The 14,066-nt window shown below is 36.8% G+C and overlaps 1 protein-coding gene across 1 annotated transcript; it reads right to left on the reverse strand.

Annotated features, from left to right (window-relative positions):
- Positions 1-599: 599 nt before the first annotated feature.
- On the reverse strand, positions 600-5,100 carry LOC110713570. The gene is made up of 2 exons (XM_021892019.1): positions 4,428-5,100; positions 600-610 (listed from the first exon to the last, which is right to left on the reverse strand). Exons 1-2 carry the CDS (start codon positions 5,098-5,100, stop codon positions 600-602), a joined length of 684 nt encoding a protein of 227 aa, XP_021747711.1.
- Between the last annotated feature and the right edge of the window lie 8,966 nt (positions 5,101-14,066).

Consider the following 14,066-nt stretch of genomic DNA (forward strand, 5'->3'; position numbering starts at 1 on the left):
AAGGGATTTTCTCTTTTGCATGTTTAATCAATATCTTCTCACTCGTGGTAAAACTAATGAGGGTCAAGCAATTATATTAATTGTTTTGGAGCAAATTGAATCTGGAAGAAATCCATTGCCATTAATTGTTGGAGAGATCTTGATGAATTGAAGAAAAATCCAAAAGCACCTTTTCGGGGCTCTCCAATTTTATTACATGTAGAAAAATAATATTTTTAATTACAAAAATCAAAAACATATTTTTTGTATAGTAATACTAATTTATTTGCATTGAATTTTTTGCAGATATGTCTAATGAAGAGACTACAATTAATTAGTCCTCCTGACAATATTGAAAAATATACTGCAAATTGCTTTGTGAGGTGAAAGAAACGCTTCTCTAAGATGGGGCGCCATGAGTGGAATAAAGTCTTTGCCTCTGACAACTTTGCTATCAAGTGGGTCGTCCCCTGGTGGAAAATAAAGAAGATGGTTCGTGTCAACAAGTAACCCTTCTGCCGTCTTCCTAGCTTAACCAAGATGACTTTTTATTATCCCTGCAGGGTAAAAAGGCAGTACGGTCTACTTCAAACAATTCCTTCTGGGGATCTCCGTCGTCCCTATGAATTCCCTGTTTCACAAGAAGTAGAGAAATTTGACACATATTGGAGTGCTAGGGCTTTATGAGAAGTGCTTACCCAAAAGGTTCCTCCTTCCTTGCCCAATGATGTGAAGAGATGGCTTCTTAATAAGCCTTCAAAGGACATGAAGAAAAATCAGAGTAGAACCAATGTGAAGAATCGTTTATGTGACAAAGTGATTCCTGTTAAGGAACGCTTGGGTGAAAAGATTGAATTCAAAACACCTGTGATGCCTAAGAAGAAAGACTCTACAAAGGATAAAGGGAAAAGAAAAGTTGACACTTCAGGAAAGAAGGTTTGGGTAGAAAAGAAACATGGAGTTCTAGCTAAGGGAGAAACCATTTACTCTAAAATTGAAGGTAGGTCCTCTAAAGGATGCCTACAAGCTAAAGTCATGGACGATGAAGAGGATGCAGATAAAAATTGGAAAAGGGCAAAGAAAGAGAAGAAAGATTGAAGCATTGCTTAATTTCCAATTTATTAGACTAGTTTAAATTTAAAGTTAATTTGTTTTATTAAGCTTTCATTTAAATTCCATCAATAATGTAATTTTTATTTTATTTTATTAATGAAATTTCAGCTATTTAATTAAATCAACTTCTTTAAATTTAATTTATTAAAGCAATGAAAACAAATTATATTATTTTATTTTCTAGAAATTTTCGAGTACGGAAGTCGAAAATTTTCCTAAAAACACCGGAATTTGCCCAGATATTCCCAGAAAACGGCGCCGCCGTTTTGCAGCTGTCGTTAATCTTTTCTGTCAGTCACCGAGCGACAGGTGCTGTCGCTTTGCGCTGCAGTCTGTCGGCCGGCGACAGACCTCTATCTGTGGCGCTGCTATTCTATCGAATGTCTATTGCTTCTGGGATGCAAGGTTTTCAAAAATTAAAGTGGCCGCACCCTGTAAAGGGTTGCCTACGTATCCTTTCCCAAGTAATCAGGCCAAACGTAGCTCTCTTGAGTATCCTACTCAAGTAATTATGGGTAGTACTTTTGAAGTTGGTCAAGGTTTGTCATGTTTGAGAACTCATTGTCATCCATGTCAGTTAGTTTTGCTGCACCTCCTGATAGAATGGTTTTGACAATATAGGGTCCGGACCAATTAGGTCTAAATTTGCCTCTTGGGTCCAAAACATTTTTCCTTAATGCTTTTAACACCAAGTCTCCTAATTTGATGTTTCTTGTCTTTACCTTCTTATTAAAATGCCTAGCCATACAGGTTTGATAGCATTGGGTATGATGTAGAGCTTCTAGTCGCTTTTCATCAAGTAGAACTAGCTCTTCATACCTTGCTCTAGTCCATTCGACTTCATTGAGTTTACTTTCTAATGCAATGCGTAGATATGGTATCTCTAGCTCTACAGGTTGTACGAAATCCATTCCATAAACCAAAGAGAATGGCGTATTTCCTGTTGATGTGCGAATTCACGTGCGATAAACCCAAAGTGTGAAATAGAGTTTGTCAGGCCAATCCTTGTAATTTTCTGTCATTTTCTCGATGATATTATTTATATTTTTATTAGCTGCCTCAACTGCTCCATTTGCTTGAGATCTATAGGGGAAGAATGATGGTGTTGAATGCCATATTTTTGTAACAATTCTTCACATTCAGCTTGAAAGTGAGTTTCATTGTCACTTATCATCTCATGTTGGACTCCGTATCGACAAATGATATTCCTTTTGATAAAGAGTGCTACATGTTTTGCAGTGAGTTTAGCATATGATTATGCTTCGACCCACTTTGTGAAGTAATCAATTGCTACTAAGATGTATTCGTAACCTCCTGTCCCAGGAGGGGTAATTTTATTAATAATATTAATCCCCAATGTAGAGAATGGTCACGGTGAAGTATAGGTGTAAAGTATAGATGGAGGAAAATGTTGTAAATTGGCATAAATTTGGCATTTAGGGCATCTTTTTACATATTGATGACAATCCCTATTCATGGTAGTTCAATAGTACCCTTTCTCGCATTATCTTTTGGACTAGCATTTTGCCATTAACATGGGTTCCACAAATGCCTTCGTGGACTGTCCTCATAGCTCTTTGGGCATCATTTTTCCCTACACATAAGAGAGCTCGACCCTTAGGTACCGTTTTATGTAACTCGTCGTCTATGAGTACGTATTGGGAAGCCAAGATTCTTAATGCTCGTTTTGCTCTTTTGTCAACATGAGTAGGGTATTCTCCTTTGGTGACGTAATTAAGTATATCCGTATACCACGGTTCTTCTTCTTCTTCATCATCATGGACCACTTCATCATCTTCTATGGCTTGAATGTAAGCCGGTTTATGCCTTTTTTCTATGGTTAGAGGCATTTGCTCGATTTCCGTAGGAGTCCTAACCATTGAGGCTAGTCTTGCCAAGGCATCAGCAAATTGGTTTTCCTCTCTAGGTAGATAGGTGTATTCTACCTTTTCCAGCTGGTTGGTGAGAGTTTCCAGATAAGTTTAGTAAGGAGCCAGACTTTCACTCCTTACTTTCCATCTTTTAGAAATTTGGTTGATGATCAGTGAAGAGTCTCCGAATATTCGTAATTTCTTCAGTCCGAATGCCAAAGTTGTTTCAAGGTCTACCACGCATGCTTCGTATTCGGCAACGTTGTTGGTAACGTCGAAATCTAGCTTTATAAAGACTAGAATGTGCTCTTCTTAAGGTGATACTAATAATACTCCAACGCCACATCCCTTTTGGTTTGAGGCTCCATCGAAGTATAAAGTCCAAGTATCATCTTCCATGACCATCAAATATTTGCCTGGAAATTCATTGTCACGTACCATCTTCTATTGGGAAATCCGCTAGGAAATCCGAGACCACAGATCCTTTGATAGCCTTTTGAGGCATGAATCTTACATCGAATTGGGCTAAATTGACTATCCATCTTGATATGCGCCCATTGAGTGTAGACTTTTCGAATAGATACTTAAGTGGATCCATTCGAGAAACTACAAAGACTGTGTGCACGAGCATATAGTGTTTTAGCTTTGTTGTGGCCCACACCAATGCGAGACACAATTTTTCAAGCGGTGTATAGCGCACTTCATACTCGAGCATCTTTTTTCTTAGATAGTAGATTGCATTTTCTTTACCTTCTACTTCTTGTGTAAACATATCCCCCATTGTCTCCTTAGTGACTGTTAAGTACAACCTAAGAGGAATCCCTGTGAGCGCTGGTGCTTATACGGGAGGATTTGCGAGATAGGCTTTGATTTTTTCAAAGGCTTTTTGACTCTCGTCATCCCATATTACTGGCACATTCTTTTTAAGCTTCTTGAATATTGGTTCGCATATCATTGTTAGCTTCGATATGAACCTACTTATATATTGCAACCGGCCAATGAATCCTCGAATTTATTTCTCGGTTATGGGCGGTGGCATTGACATGATCGCCTTGATCTTGGTTGGGTCTATCTCTATTCCTCTAGAGCTTATGACATATCCCAAGAGCTTGCCTGAGGTGACTCCAAAAGCTCACTTATATGGATTCACCTCATGTAGTATTTTCTTAGCCTTTCGAAATATTTTATTAAGGCTATTTAATGTCCTGGGCGATCTTTTGATTTCACAATCATATCTTCTGCATGTACTTAAACCTCTTTGTGCATCATGTCATGGATTAGGGCTGTAACACCCCAATAAGTCTCCCTTTTCCAAACCACTTACTTTAAATAAAAATAGAGGAGAACCATTGGCATGTTACCGCCACGTGTTAAAACGTTAAGGCTTTATCAAAGTATTGCAGCGGAAATCCAACTTAAATATTAAAATAATATAATTCTCGTTCCTTGGCTTCTTAAAGTTACCTTGGTCACTCGAATTCCCAAAATCCTTACGCTTTTCTCCAATACTCCCACTCTCAAGTGCACTCCTGACATTCAAGCTATACAGGTGCGCTGCTCTCCCATACACCTTATCAAGAGTCTTAAAAGTCTTTCCAGCCAAGTCCTTTTGTAACTGCTTAGTCAAACCTTGCTCAAATCTTTGAGCCTTCAACTCCTCAGTAGGCACTACTTCAGGAGCAAACCTCGACAAGTTCATAAACTTGTTATAGTACTCAGTAATCGACATATTGTTCATTTGCAGATTGATAAACTCTTGAGCCTTTTGCTTCCTTAAGAATGGTGGATAGAACTTATCCCTAAGTTTGGTTTTGAAAGTCTCCCAACCAAAATTAACCTCAGCACGAATCACGTTTCCATTATCCCTCCACCAAATATCTGCCTCTTCCTTCAAATACATGGCAGCTTGATCCACTCTCATATTCACAGGACAATTCAAAGCAGCAAAAATCTTATCAAACTCCCTAATCCAATTCTCTAGAAAAGTTGGGTCTCCACCTCCCTCAAAGTATGGTGGCTTGACTTGTGCAAGTTTCTTAAACATCTCACCAGCAAGATCGGGATTATCATTGCGGTTTTGGTTCAAGTTCTCAACTAGGAGCCTAATAGCATCAGCTAAAGCATCGTTGTTAGCCATCCTCCTTCTCTGCCTAGAAATGTAACACACTCTCAGGCCGACATCAACACGAAAGAACTCACTTGCTCAATAAATCACATTCATATTCATCAAATATATATTCAGGTAGAAGGGTGGACACGGCCACACAATTACCCCTAATAAATCACTTTTAAAGGAAATGATTATTTAATTTTAATCATTCCTACGCACACAAAAATTAAATAAAATAATTCCCTTGATTAAATCCCTTCCAAAATCCAAGCATTAAGTAAATAATATAATTAAATAAACACATTATAATAATCACATAATTACATGCTTCACATAAAGTTAATTTACACATATCATATGGCACAAATCATCACATATAAGTTCCATATTACATGCTTTAAACCTTAAACATGATACTAGGTGATCACAATTAAGTAGCAACTTTAGATAAAACATACACAATTAAATAACTTGCAGAATCACTTCATACAATAATTAAAAGACAAAAGAATTAATTTCAATGCATATAGAAAGAAATAATCTATCCTATACGCCCTTTCTAAAGCTACCCAAATCTCACCGATAAAATGAAACAAGCAAGGAAGTTAAAAAAATAAAATAAATTAATTAATTAATTTTATTTCAAAATAAATAAATAATTTGAAAATTAGATAAAATAAACAAATACTTTTTTTTTATAAATGCCGAAATAAATGTAATAGAATAGAACAATTTTTTTTTTGAAAACTTAAGTTAACTTTAAATAAGGTAGTTAAATAAAACTCATTAAATTTAAAACGTTAGGCGCCTAAAAACTTTAAAATTGGCTTTAGTGGGAATTAAATCTAACCTAAGCTCTGATACCACTTTGTAACACCTCAATAATTCTCCCTTTTCCAAACCACTTACTTTAAATAAAAATAGAGGAGAATCATTGGCATGTTACCGCCACGTGTTAAAATGTTAAGGCTTTATCAAAGTATTGCAGCGGAAATCCAACTTAAATATTAAAATAATATAATTTAGAAACCCAATAAGTCAAAGCTTACAAATTGGAACCATAAAAGCCCTTTTTAAAACCAAACCAATAATCAAAGTCCCAAAACATAATTGAAGTAGTAAGACATAAATAAGTTCAACACAAAGAACGAATACTCTCAATCACACCAATCACTTGACAATGCGTATGTCAAATCCCCGAACTTCACATCATCAAGCTAACCTGTGCAATACTGCTCCCCAATAATACAAGTGTAATAATTGGATCATCACAGGGTCATTGAAAGGCGAAGGCCATGACCAAATAAAGACACACAAAGCACGCAATCAGCAAAGCTGAGTACATACAAGCTACAACGCACAAAACCTAGCATGCTCAACTAATTAAAATAAATAAACATATACACAAATTAATTAATCAAGACACCACACTTAAACAATTCAGTTGACTCAACATACTTCTGACCATTTCCAAACACTCGACTCTTTATATTTAATTTAATTAATTTAATTTGGAGTAAGCAATAGACGAGGTTGTCCAATCCACCAAATCATTTTGGTCCTAAATGACCATTTAAAATAAAAGTTTAGCGTGATGCAAGAATGAGCGCGACTCCATTCTCACAAAGTTAGTCTAGGATCCCATCTAACTTTCATTATAAAATAAAATGTAAATACCAAAAGAAAAGAGGACATGTTGATCAAACAAACCTCGGAAAGCCACGGGCTACCACCGTGTACCCAAACCCATAATTGTCAATACTCTAGAAGTGCACGCTTTCCAGAGTTTTATTGCTCATCCATGTTTCACTTTACGTGATTACAAATTTAAATAATAGCCGACTCAATCAAGTAGAACATACATAAAAAAAAATCATACATCAATTCACTTTTAATCTTATTTAGGACAATGGTGATCACATCACAAATTGACCTTTAAATCCATTAAACTTCCAAATTATCCAAATTGTTGAACATAGTCAACCCACCTAGCTATTTCGGCTTAATCCACTTTTACTCAACATACTAACAAGTCATGCTCGAGTAATAAATAAAATAATAATAACCTTGTGGAATAATTAATAAATTTATTCCACTTAAACCATTCAATTCCAATCCTTTAATAATCCAAATGTGGTTAACAAACCAGTCCAATAAAAATATGCTTGTATCAACATTCCATACAAATAATTAATCCAATATAATTCAACATACTTGCACCCATAATTCCATACAAGCATAATTAATTCAGCAAAACATGCATCATAAACATAAATACATGAATTAATTAAATATATAACCAAACAATTTTCATCCAAGCGTTCTCTAATCATGAAACTAAGTTCTTTTCTTTGGTACCTAAACATGATACTACTTACAACGAAGTAGACATGTACGTACCTCGTATAAACAATCCTTTGTGCCACTTTTAATCACTTAAAAGTCTCCTAAGAAATAATCAATTCCTAGAAAACAACCAACAACAATAAATTAATACTTAACCAAATTTCCAGCAACATAATTTAGATTAAAATTCCTTAAAAGTCCATTAAAAACATGTTTTTATGGTTAATTAATCGTTATAAATACAATAGGAACCAAAGCCCCAAATTAATTGCTCATTAGAACCCTAAAATCCCAATTTGATTAAATTAAAACCCTAGGTTTATAAATTATAAAATCTGAAAATTATAACAACCATTATAATTTGAAATTATTAGTTTAAAACATCAAAATAAGATTTTAATACTAAAAATATAAACTTTATACTATAAAATCAAAACCCAAAACTAATTAATCAACATTAAGCATAAATGAAATAAAACAAAGGAGAGAGAGAGAGAGGGCGGCAGCCACGGTGGTGGTTGGGCTGGTGGATCGCCGGCGGCGGGCGGTAGTGTGGCAGCGGCGGCAAGCGGCAGCAGCACTTGGGGGCGGCAGTGAGGTATTTCTCACGTGAAGGAGGAAGGAAAGAAAGAAAAAGAAAGAAAAAGAAAAGAAAGAAAAAGGAAAAAGAAGGGGAAAAAAATAAAAGAAAAGAAAAATAAAGGGAAAATAAGAGAAATAAAATAAAGAGAAGAGAGTTTACTAACCTTTTTGTGTGGGGAAAAATTTGGGGATGTATGGGGTATTTATAAGAGAGAGAGTGGTGTAGGGTAAATTGTAAGATTGGGCCTCATAAAATTAATGGGCCAATCAAGTATGTAAAGTGAGATTGGCTTTGATTGTTTGGACATAAATATAGAATGAAGGTATGTATATAAATTTGTACCAAAATAATTTTTGACCCAAAATTAAAAATTGAAACTTTTGAAATTAAATTCCGGAAAAATACAAATAAATATTATAAATAATATATAATTTCATTTATAATATATTTTAAAAATATGGGGGATTACAAGGGCAGTTGCTGCTCGTTCGTAAGTAGCACCCGCGTTTTTCAACCCAAATGACATTACCGTGTAACAGTAAGTACCCCATGGTGTTATGAATGTTGTTTTCTCCATGTCTTCTTCTGCCATGAGAATTTGATTACATCGCGCGTATCCATCCATGAATGAGAGAAGCGCATGGTTTGCTGTATTATCTACTAAAATACCGATGTGTGGTAAAGGGAAGTCGTCCTTTGGACTTGCCTTATTTAAATCTCAATAGTCGACACACATTCTTACCCTTCCATCCTTCTTTGGAACTGGGACCACATTTGCCACCCATTCGGAGTATCTGGATACCCTGATAAAACCTGTATTTATTTGTTTTTGAACTTCTTCTTTTATTTTAAGAGCTACGTCGGGTTTCATTCGACGCAGATTTTGTTTTACAGGTTTCATTCTTGGAATTAGTGGTATAGTGTGTTGAGCTATTTCTCTATTAATGCCTGGCATATCTTCATATGACCAAGAAAATACATCGATATATTCTTTGAGTAGATTAATTAAATCGGTTCTTTCTTGTTTATTAAGCGTTAATCCGATTTTAACTTCTCTTTTAATGGTTGAATCATTTGAGATATCAACCGTCTCAGTATCCTCAATTATCGGTGTTTACTTTTCAAGTGTTTCCATTGCTTTAATAATTTCTTTGTCATTTTCATTGTTAGTTAAGCAATGCTCATCACCTTAGGTTAATGAAAAACACGAGGAGTAAGAGGAAGAAGACATATTATTAAATTTTGAAATCATTACATCGAAAAGAGAAATGTTCTGAGGGACTTGATTACTAACTATCCTAGGAGTAAAAATAGAAGAAACAGGGGATGTTATAGCTAAAGAATTGAAAGACTCTACAGGAAAAGACTCTAACTCTGACTCTAACTCAGACGACTCTTCAAACATTGGTCCTTGCCCCGTTGTTATTGAGATTTTTCTTCCACTCGGAGTAGTCATCTTGACCGTCTTGCGCCATCCTTGGACTAATCCTTTCGCTGTAGTGATGAGCTTCGAAGGGTCAAAGTTCTCGCTTTGTAGGACTGTTTGGATGATCGATGAATTAAAGTCAAAGCATGGGGGTACTTTCTCCTTGTGAATAGGAGTTGGGATCTCATCTAGAAAGTAGCAATCCAGAAAGATTTTGAACCCAGGTTGCCTTATGCCATTTACAACAAAAGGTTCAGGAAATTCATAGCATGGATAGTCCTCTCCTTCTCTTATGAACTGTCCAATGAGAGTAAGAGGATATTGATCCATTGGGATTGCTTTCTTTTGGCTGCGAGCGTTCCTACGCACTTAGACCTTTCCTGGGCTTGCTTAAAATATTCCTGAGTCAGTTCGAAACCAAGTCCGAAAGTATCTAACTTAGGGAGGCCAGGTAATTCCATTTGTTTTGCTATCTCCTTTTTCTTTCCTAGAGTCATTCTAGGAAAGTGTTCCTGTCTCTTGAGAATAGCATTTACTGTCATATTGGACTGGAGGGCGTGACAAATAGGGGTCCTTTCATCCTCCTTGATTACGGAGACCTCTTCATTAAAGCTCCACAAGTCTTCATCATCCTCATCGTGCTCCACATTAATGATCGAATTTTCAACAGCTTTAATTCTCATAGGTTAAGCATCGATTGTGATGGGGATTCCTCCAACTATGGCTTTTACCTGTTGGTGAAGAGATGAAGGGACGACCTTGAGGTCATGAAGCCAAGGGCGACCCAACAATAAGTTGAAGGGAGCCTTAATATCTACCACTTGGAAGGTAGTGGCATGTTCTATTGCTCCCACCGTTACATTCATAGTGATTTTTCCAAGAGCTTGGCGACGAGTATTGTCGTAGGCTCTTATTCCTTGTGTAGACGGGGTTAAGTCTTCATCCCTTATGCCTAACATCCTCGCAATTCTGAGTGGACAAACATTAATTGCCGATCCATTGTCTACAAGAGTCATTGAGACGTTCATTCTCTTGCAGACTACTGTGAGGTTCAGGGCCTTGTAATTCTTGTCACCTTCTAGACGTAAATCTTTGTCAGAAAAGGTGATCAAGTTGATAGGACTAGGGAGATCACTCGTAAGGAAGTTAGCCAACCCCTCAGTAGTGGTGTCGGAATCTATTCCTATCTTATCCAAGGCATTCATTACCGCCAACCTATGTTCTCGAGATGTAGCTAGAAGTTTCCATACGTTCATTTCGACTTTGGTCTTCTTGAATTGTTTGACAATGTCATTGTCTTCTACAATTGGTATGGGAACTTATTGTACAGTAGGAATAGGTTGTGTAGATATGGGAGGTTGCATTCTCCCATATCTTGTAAGGACGTCTATCGGTGAATCTTCTTCATCCTAAAAATAACCTATTGAATATGACATTGAAAGTGGAGGTCTTCCATGTCCTTAAGGTAGACGTCTACATCACCGTTGTCCCAAACCCCATTAATGCTAATGTCTTGTACTTGTGGGATTTGAACAAGCTTCTTGTCATCAATCATCTTCTGAATTAAATCTTTGAATTTAAAACGGTTTTCAATGGTGTATCCCCTTGATTGATAGTATGGACAGTAGAACCTATCTGTCCTCTTTAGAGATTCAAATGGTCTCGGTTCGAGAGGTTTGACCTTACCATTCTCGGAGAGCATTTTGAACATTTTAGCATAGGAAATCCCAATTGGAGTATAGAGTTTATTAATCTTCTTGGGTGTGTCAATAACTTGGAAAGGGAATGCTTCCTTCTTCATGGGTGGAACTTTAGCATACTTTCTTTGAAGTTCCTCTCCTTGTTTCTTTGCTAATTCAATAGCTTCACGTAGTAAGTCTATTCCCTCCCACGTTGACCATATAAGAATCCGTACTTCTTCCTTAGTTGCAAGTTCTTGTTCGGAAGGGAAATCATCCATGGCATCGAAAAAGGTTTCCTCCTCTTCTTCGATAGCATGAATTTCTTCAACAGGTTTGATAAGAGATGAGGGATCAACATGATTTTCCTCATTAGAGATAGCAAGGAATCGGAGAGAGGTGCATTGTTGATGCTTGGCTTCTTTCTTGTAGGGGGCAATGGTAGCTTAATGTTATCAATCAAATCTTGGATGACTTCCTTAAGCTTCCAAAAATTCTCAGTGAGATGACCCCTACCTTGGTGATATTTGCAGTGTGCATTGGGGTTCTAATTAGCTGTTCGTTTTTCGACTGGTGGGTCCCCAAATGGTCCAATAGGAGTTATAAGACCTTTTGCATTCAGTCGATCGAATGCGGTGTCATAACTCATACCAATGGAGTAAAGTTCCTCCTAAATGGTTTCTTTTGTCCTTGGTTGGTCATATCAAGGACTTCACTCAAATTAAAGGTGGTAACATTATTTGAGTGGGTGGTTTTGGAAGAAGAAGGATTGTCGTTCTTCTTGCCTTTCCAGCCATTGTTGGAGTTATTGTTAGCAGCTTTTTGTTTAGCAAGGTCATCTTCAATGTTAATCCTAATATCATAGACGACCTTGAAGGTATGAAGGTTGTTTTGATACTTAAGATGCTTGGAGTACTTTTCTTGAAGGTTCTTGATAAACAACCTCACATATTCCTTTACGCTCGGTACTTCAATCATCCTAGCAGAGGTTTCTCTCCATTTATTGAAGAAACAAGTGAACCCTTCATTCTCTTTCTGTTTAAGTATTTCAAGTTCCCTAAGATCAGTTTCAACTTGAATATTGCATTTTATATATACCTATCAATGAAAGTGTTTACGATTGATTCCTAAGTAAAGGTTTTTTGTTTGTCAAGGGAGAAGAGCCATTGTTGGAAAACGGTTTCAAGAGATAAGGAAAATAAAGAGTGAAATACTTTTCAATCGATACCCTTAATATTCATTATTGTTTCAAAAGCTCTTAAATTAAAGTAAGGGTTGCCTTGAATTTTGGGATGTCGTTGGCATTGAACTTCTGTATAAGAAGCTCCTTGTCCACCGAGACCCCTTATGAACTAATGCCTTGGAACTTGTAATCATTAGATATCTTGCTCAAGCATTCTTGCATGAGCTCCATTTGTTGTTGCTTCACAGAGTCATTAATTTGGAGGGTTAAGGTCTTTAATAGTTCAGTAACACCAGTCATTTGCTTCTTAAGCACATTAACTTCTTCTTGACTCCCCATTATCTTCTTGGCTTTCCTTTTCCGACCGATTGGTTTGTCAAAAATCTGTACTTGAACGAAAAAGTTGTCTCTGATCAAACGCCCTTCGTTTCTTGACCACACGTTGTAAATTAAACCATTTTTTATTTTAATGACTTGACTCAAATTGACTATAACTTTACGGGTTTATAAAGAGAAAGAAAAAAAAAACAAAAATAGGGTGTATAATTTTTGGGAATCAAGTAAGTGTATGGGTTGAAACAAGTGGTTTAATTGGAGGATTAATATTCGACTTACCCCCCTAAAAAAATGACGGAAAACACGCACATACAAAACTCTCTAGACATGGTCAAAGTGTATATACATATTAGTGTGTGCTTTATTTGTGAGTGCAAGTGACATGCTTTGACTCTTGTGTAAGACCATGGGACTTAGCGCCTAGACTCAATTAAGGACTAAACAAAGGTATTGTTATAACAAAATAATCGAACTGATTAGCAAACTGTTTAATTAGACTCGTCGAGATGACTCGAGAAAAATGTTGAATTGTCGCTAAAGCAATAGGATTGTCGCCGCACACTGCAGTGCAGCACTAGACGACAGTGTTGTCGCTCGGTGTTGCACAGCAGCATGTGCAACTGCAGTCCAAATTTTTGCGCCATTACTGGAGCATTAATCTGGGACTGCTTTCAGTATTTTTACTCTTCGGGACATACCTAAAGTCGTACTAAGTCAATTCTAATTAAATTATTAAACTTAAATTACTCTAATTAATTAATTAATTAGGCAAATTCCTTTTAGCCATTAATTAGTTTATTTAAAGCTTAAACACAAGTCAAACAAACGGTTAGGAAAAACACATAGAGTATGCACAAATAATGCACACTTAGTCAAGTAAGCGCAATATGATGCAATGCGTTTGTAACCTAACCATGGCTCTAGTTCTCTAAAGTTCGGGATTTGGGTTAGTTAAAAGGGGTCCATGATTATGAGTCTGGATGCAACGCGCGGAAGCCTTACCTTTGGAAGGGTTGGCGCGAGTGGATGGGACCCCGCGAGTTACACTCGCTTCCATGGTTTGGTGAATTTAACATTCTCGGATGTACCCTTTGTTGCACAGAGCGTTCAATCAACTAGATGGAGCATGAATTCCCAGAGGGTTATGTCCATATGTAGAACACATATGGGTTTCGGAAAAGTGAGAAAAACTCAATCAGGAAGTAGAATTGAGCCCACAGTGCTAGAACTGGTCGAAATTAGAACTCATATTTCTAGCTCGGTATTGGAAGAACGCAGCGCCAGCCAACAGGAACTGTCACCGTGATATAGCCTTGTCGCTCGGTGATAGATCCATATCTTCGGCGACAGGCTCTGTTTGCTAGACACCAGTTCCTACATGCCTTAGCAGCTTTCTGTCGCAACATTATTTCGATCCTAGTGTGAAAGATATTCCTCAAA

This window comes from Chenopodium quinoa, unplaced genomic scaffold (assembly GCF_001683475.1).
Source record: "Chenopodium quinoa cultivar QQ74 unplaced genomic scaffold, ASM168347v1, whole genome shotgun sequence".
NCBI lineage: Eukaryota > Viridiplantae > Streptophyta > Magnoliopsida > Caryophyllales > Amaranthaceae > Chenopodium > Chenopodium quinoa.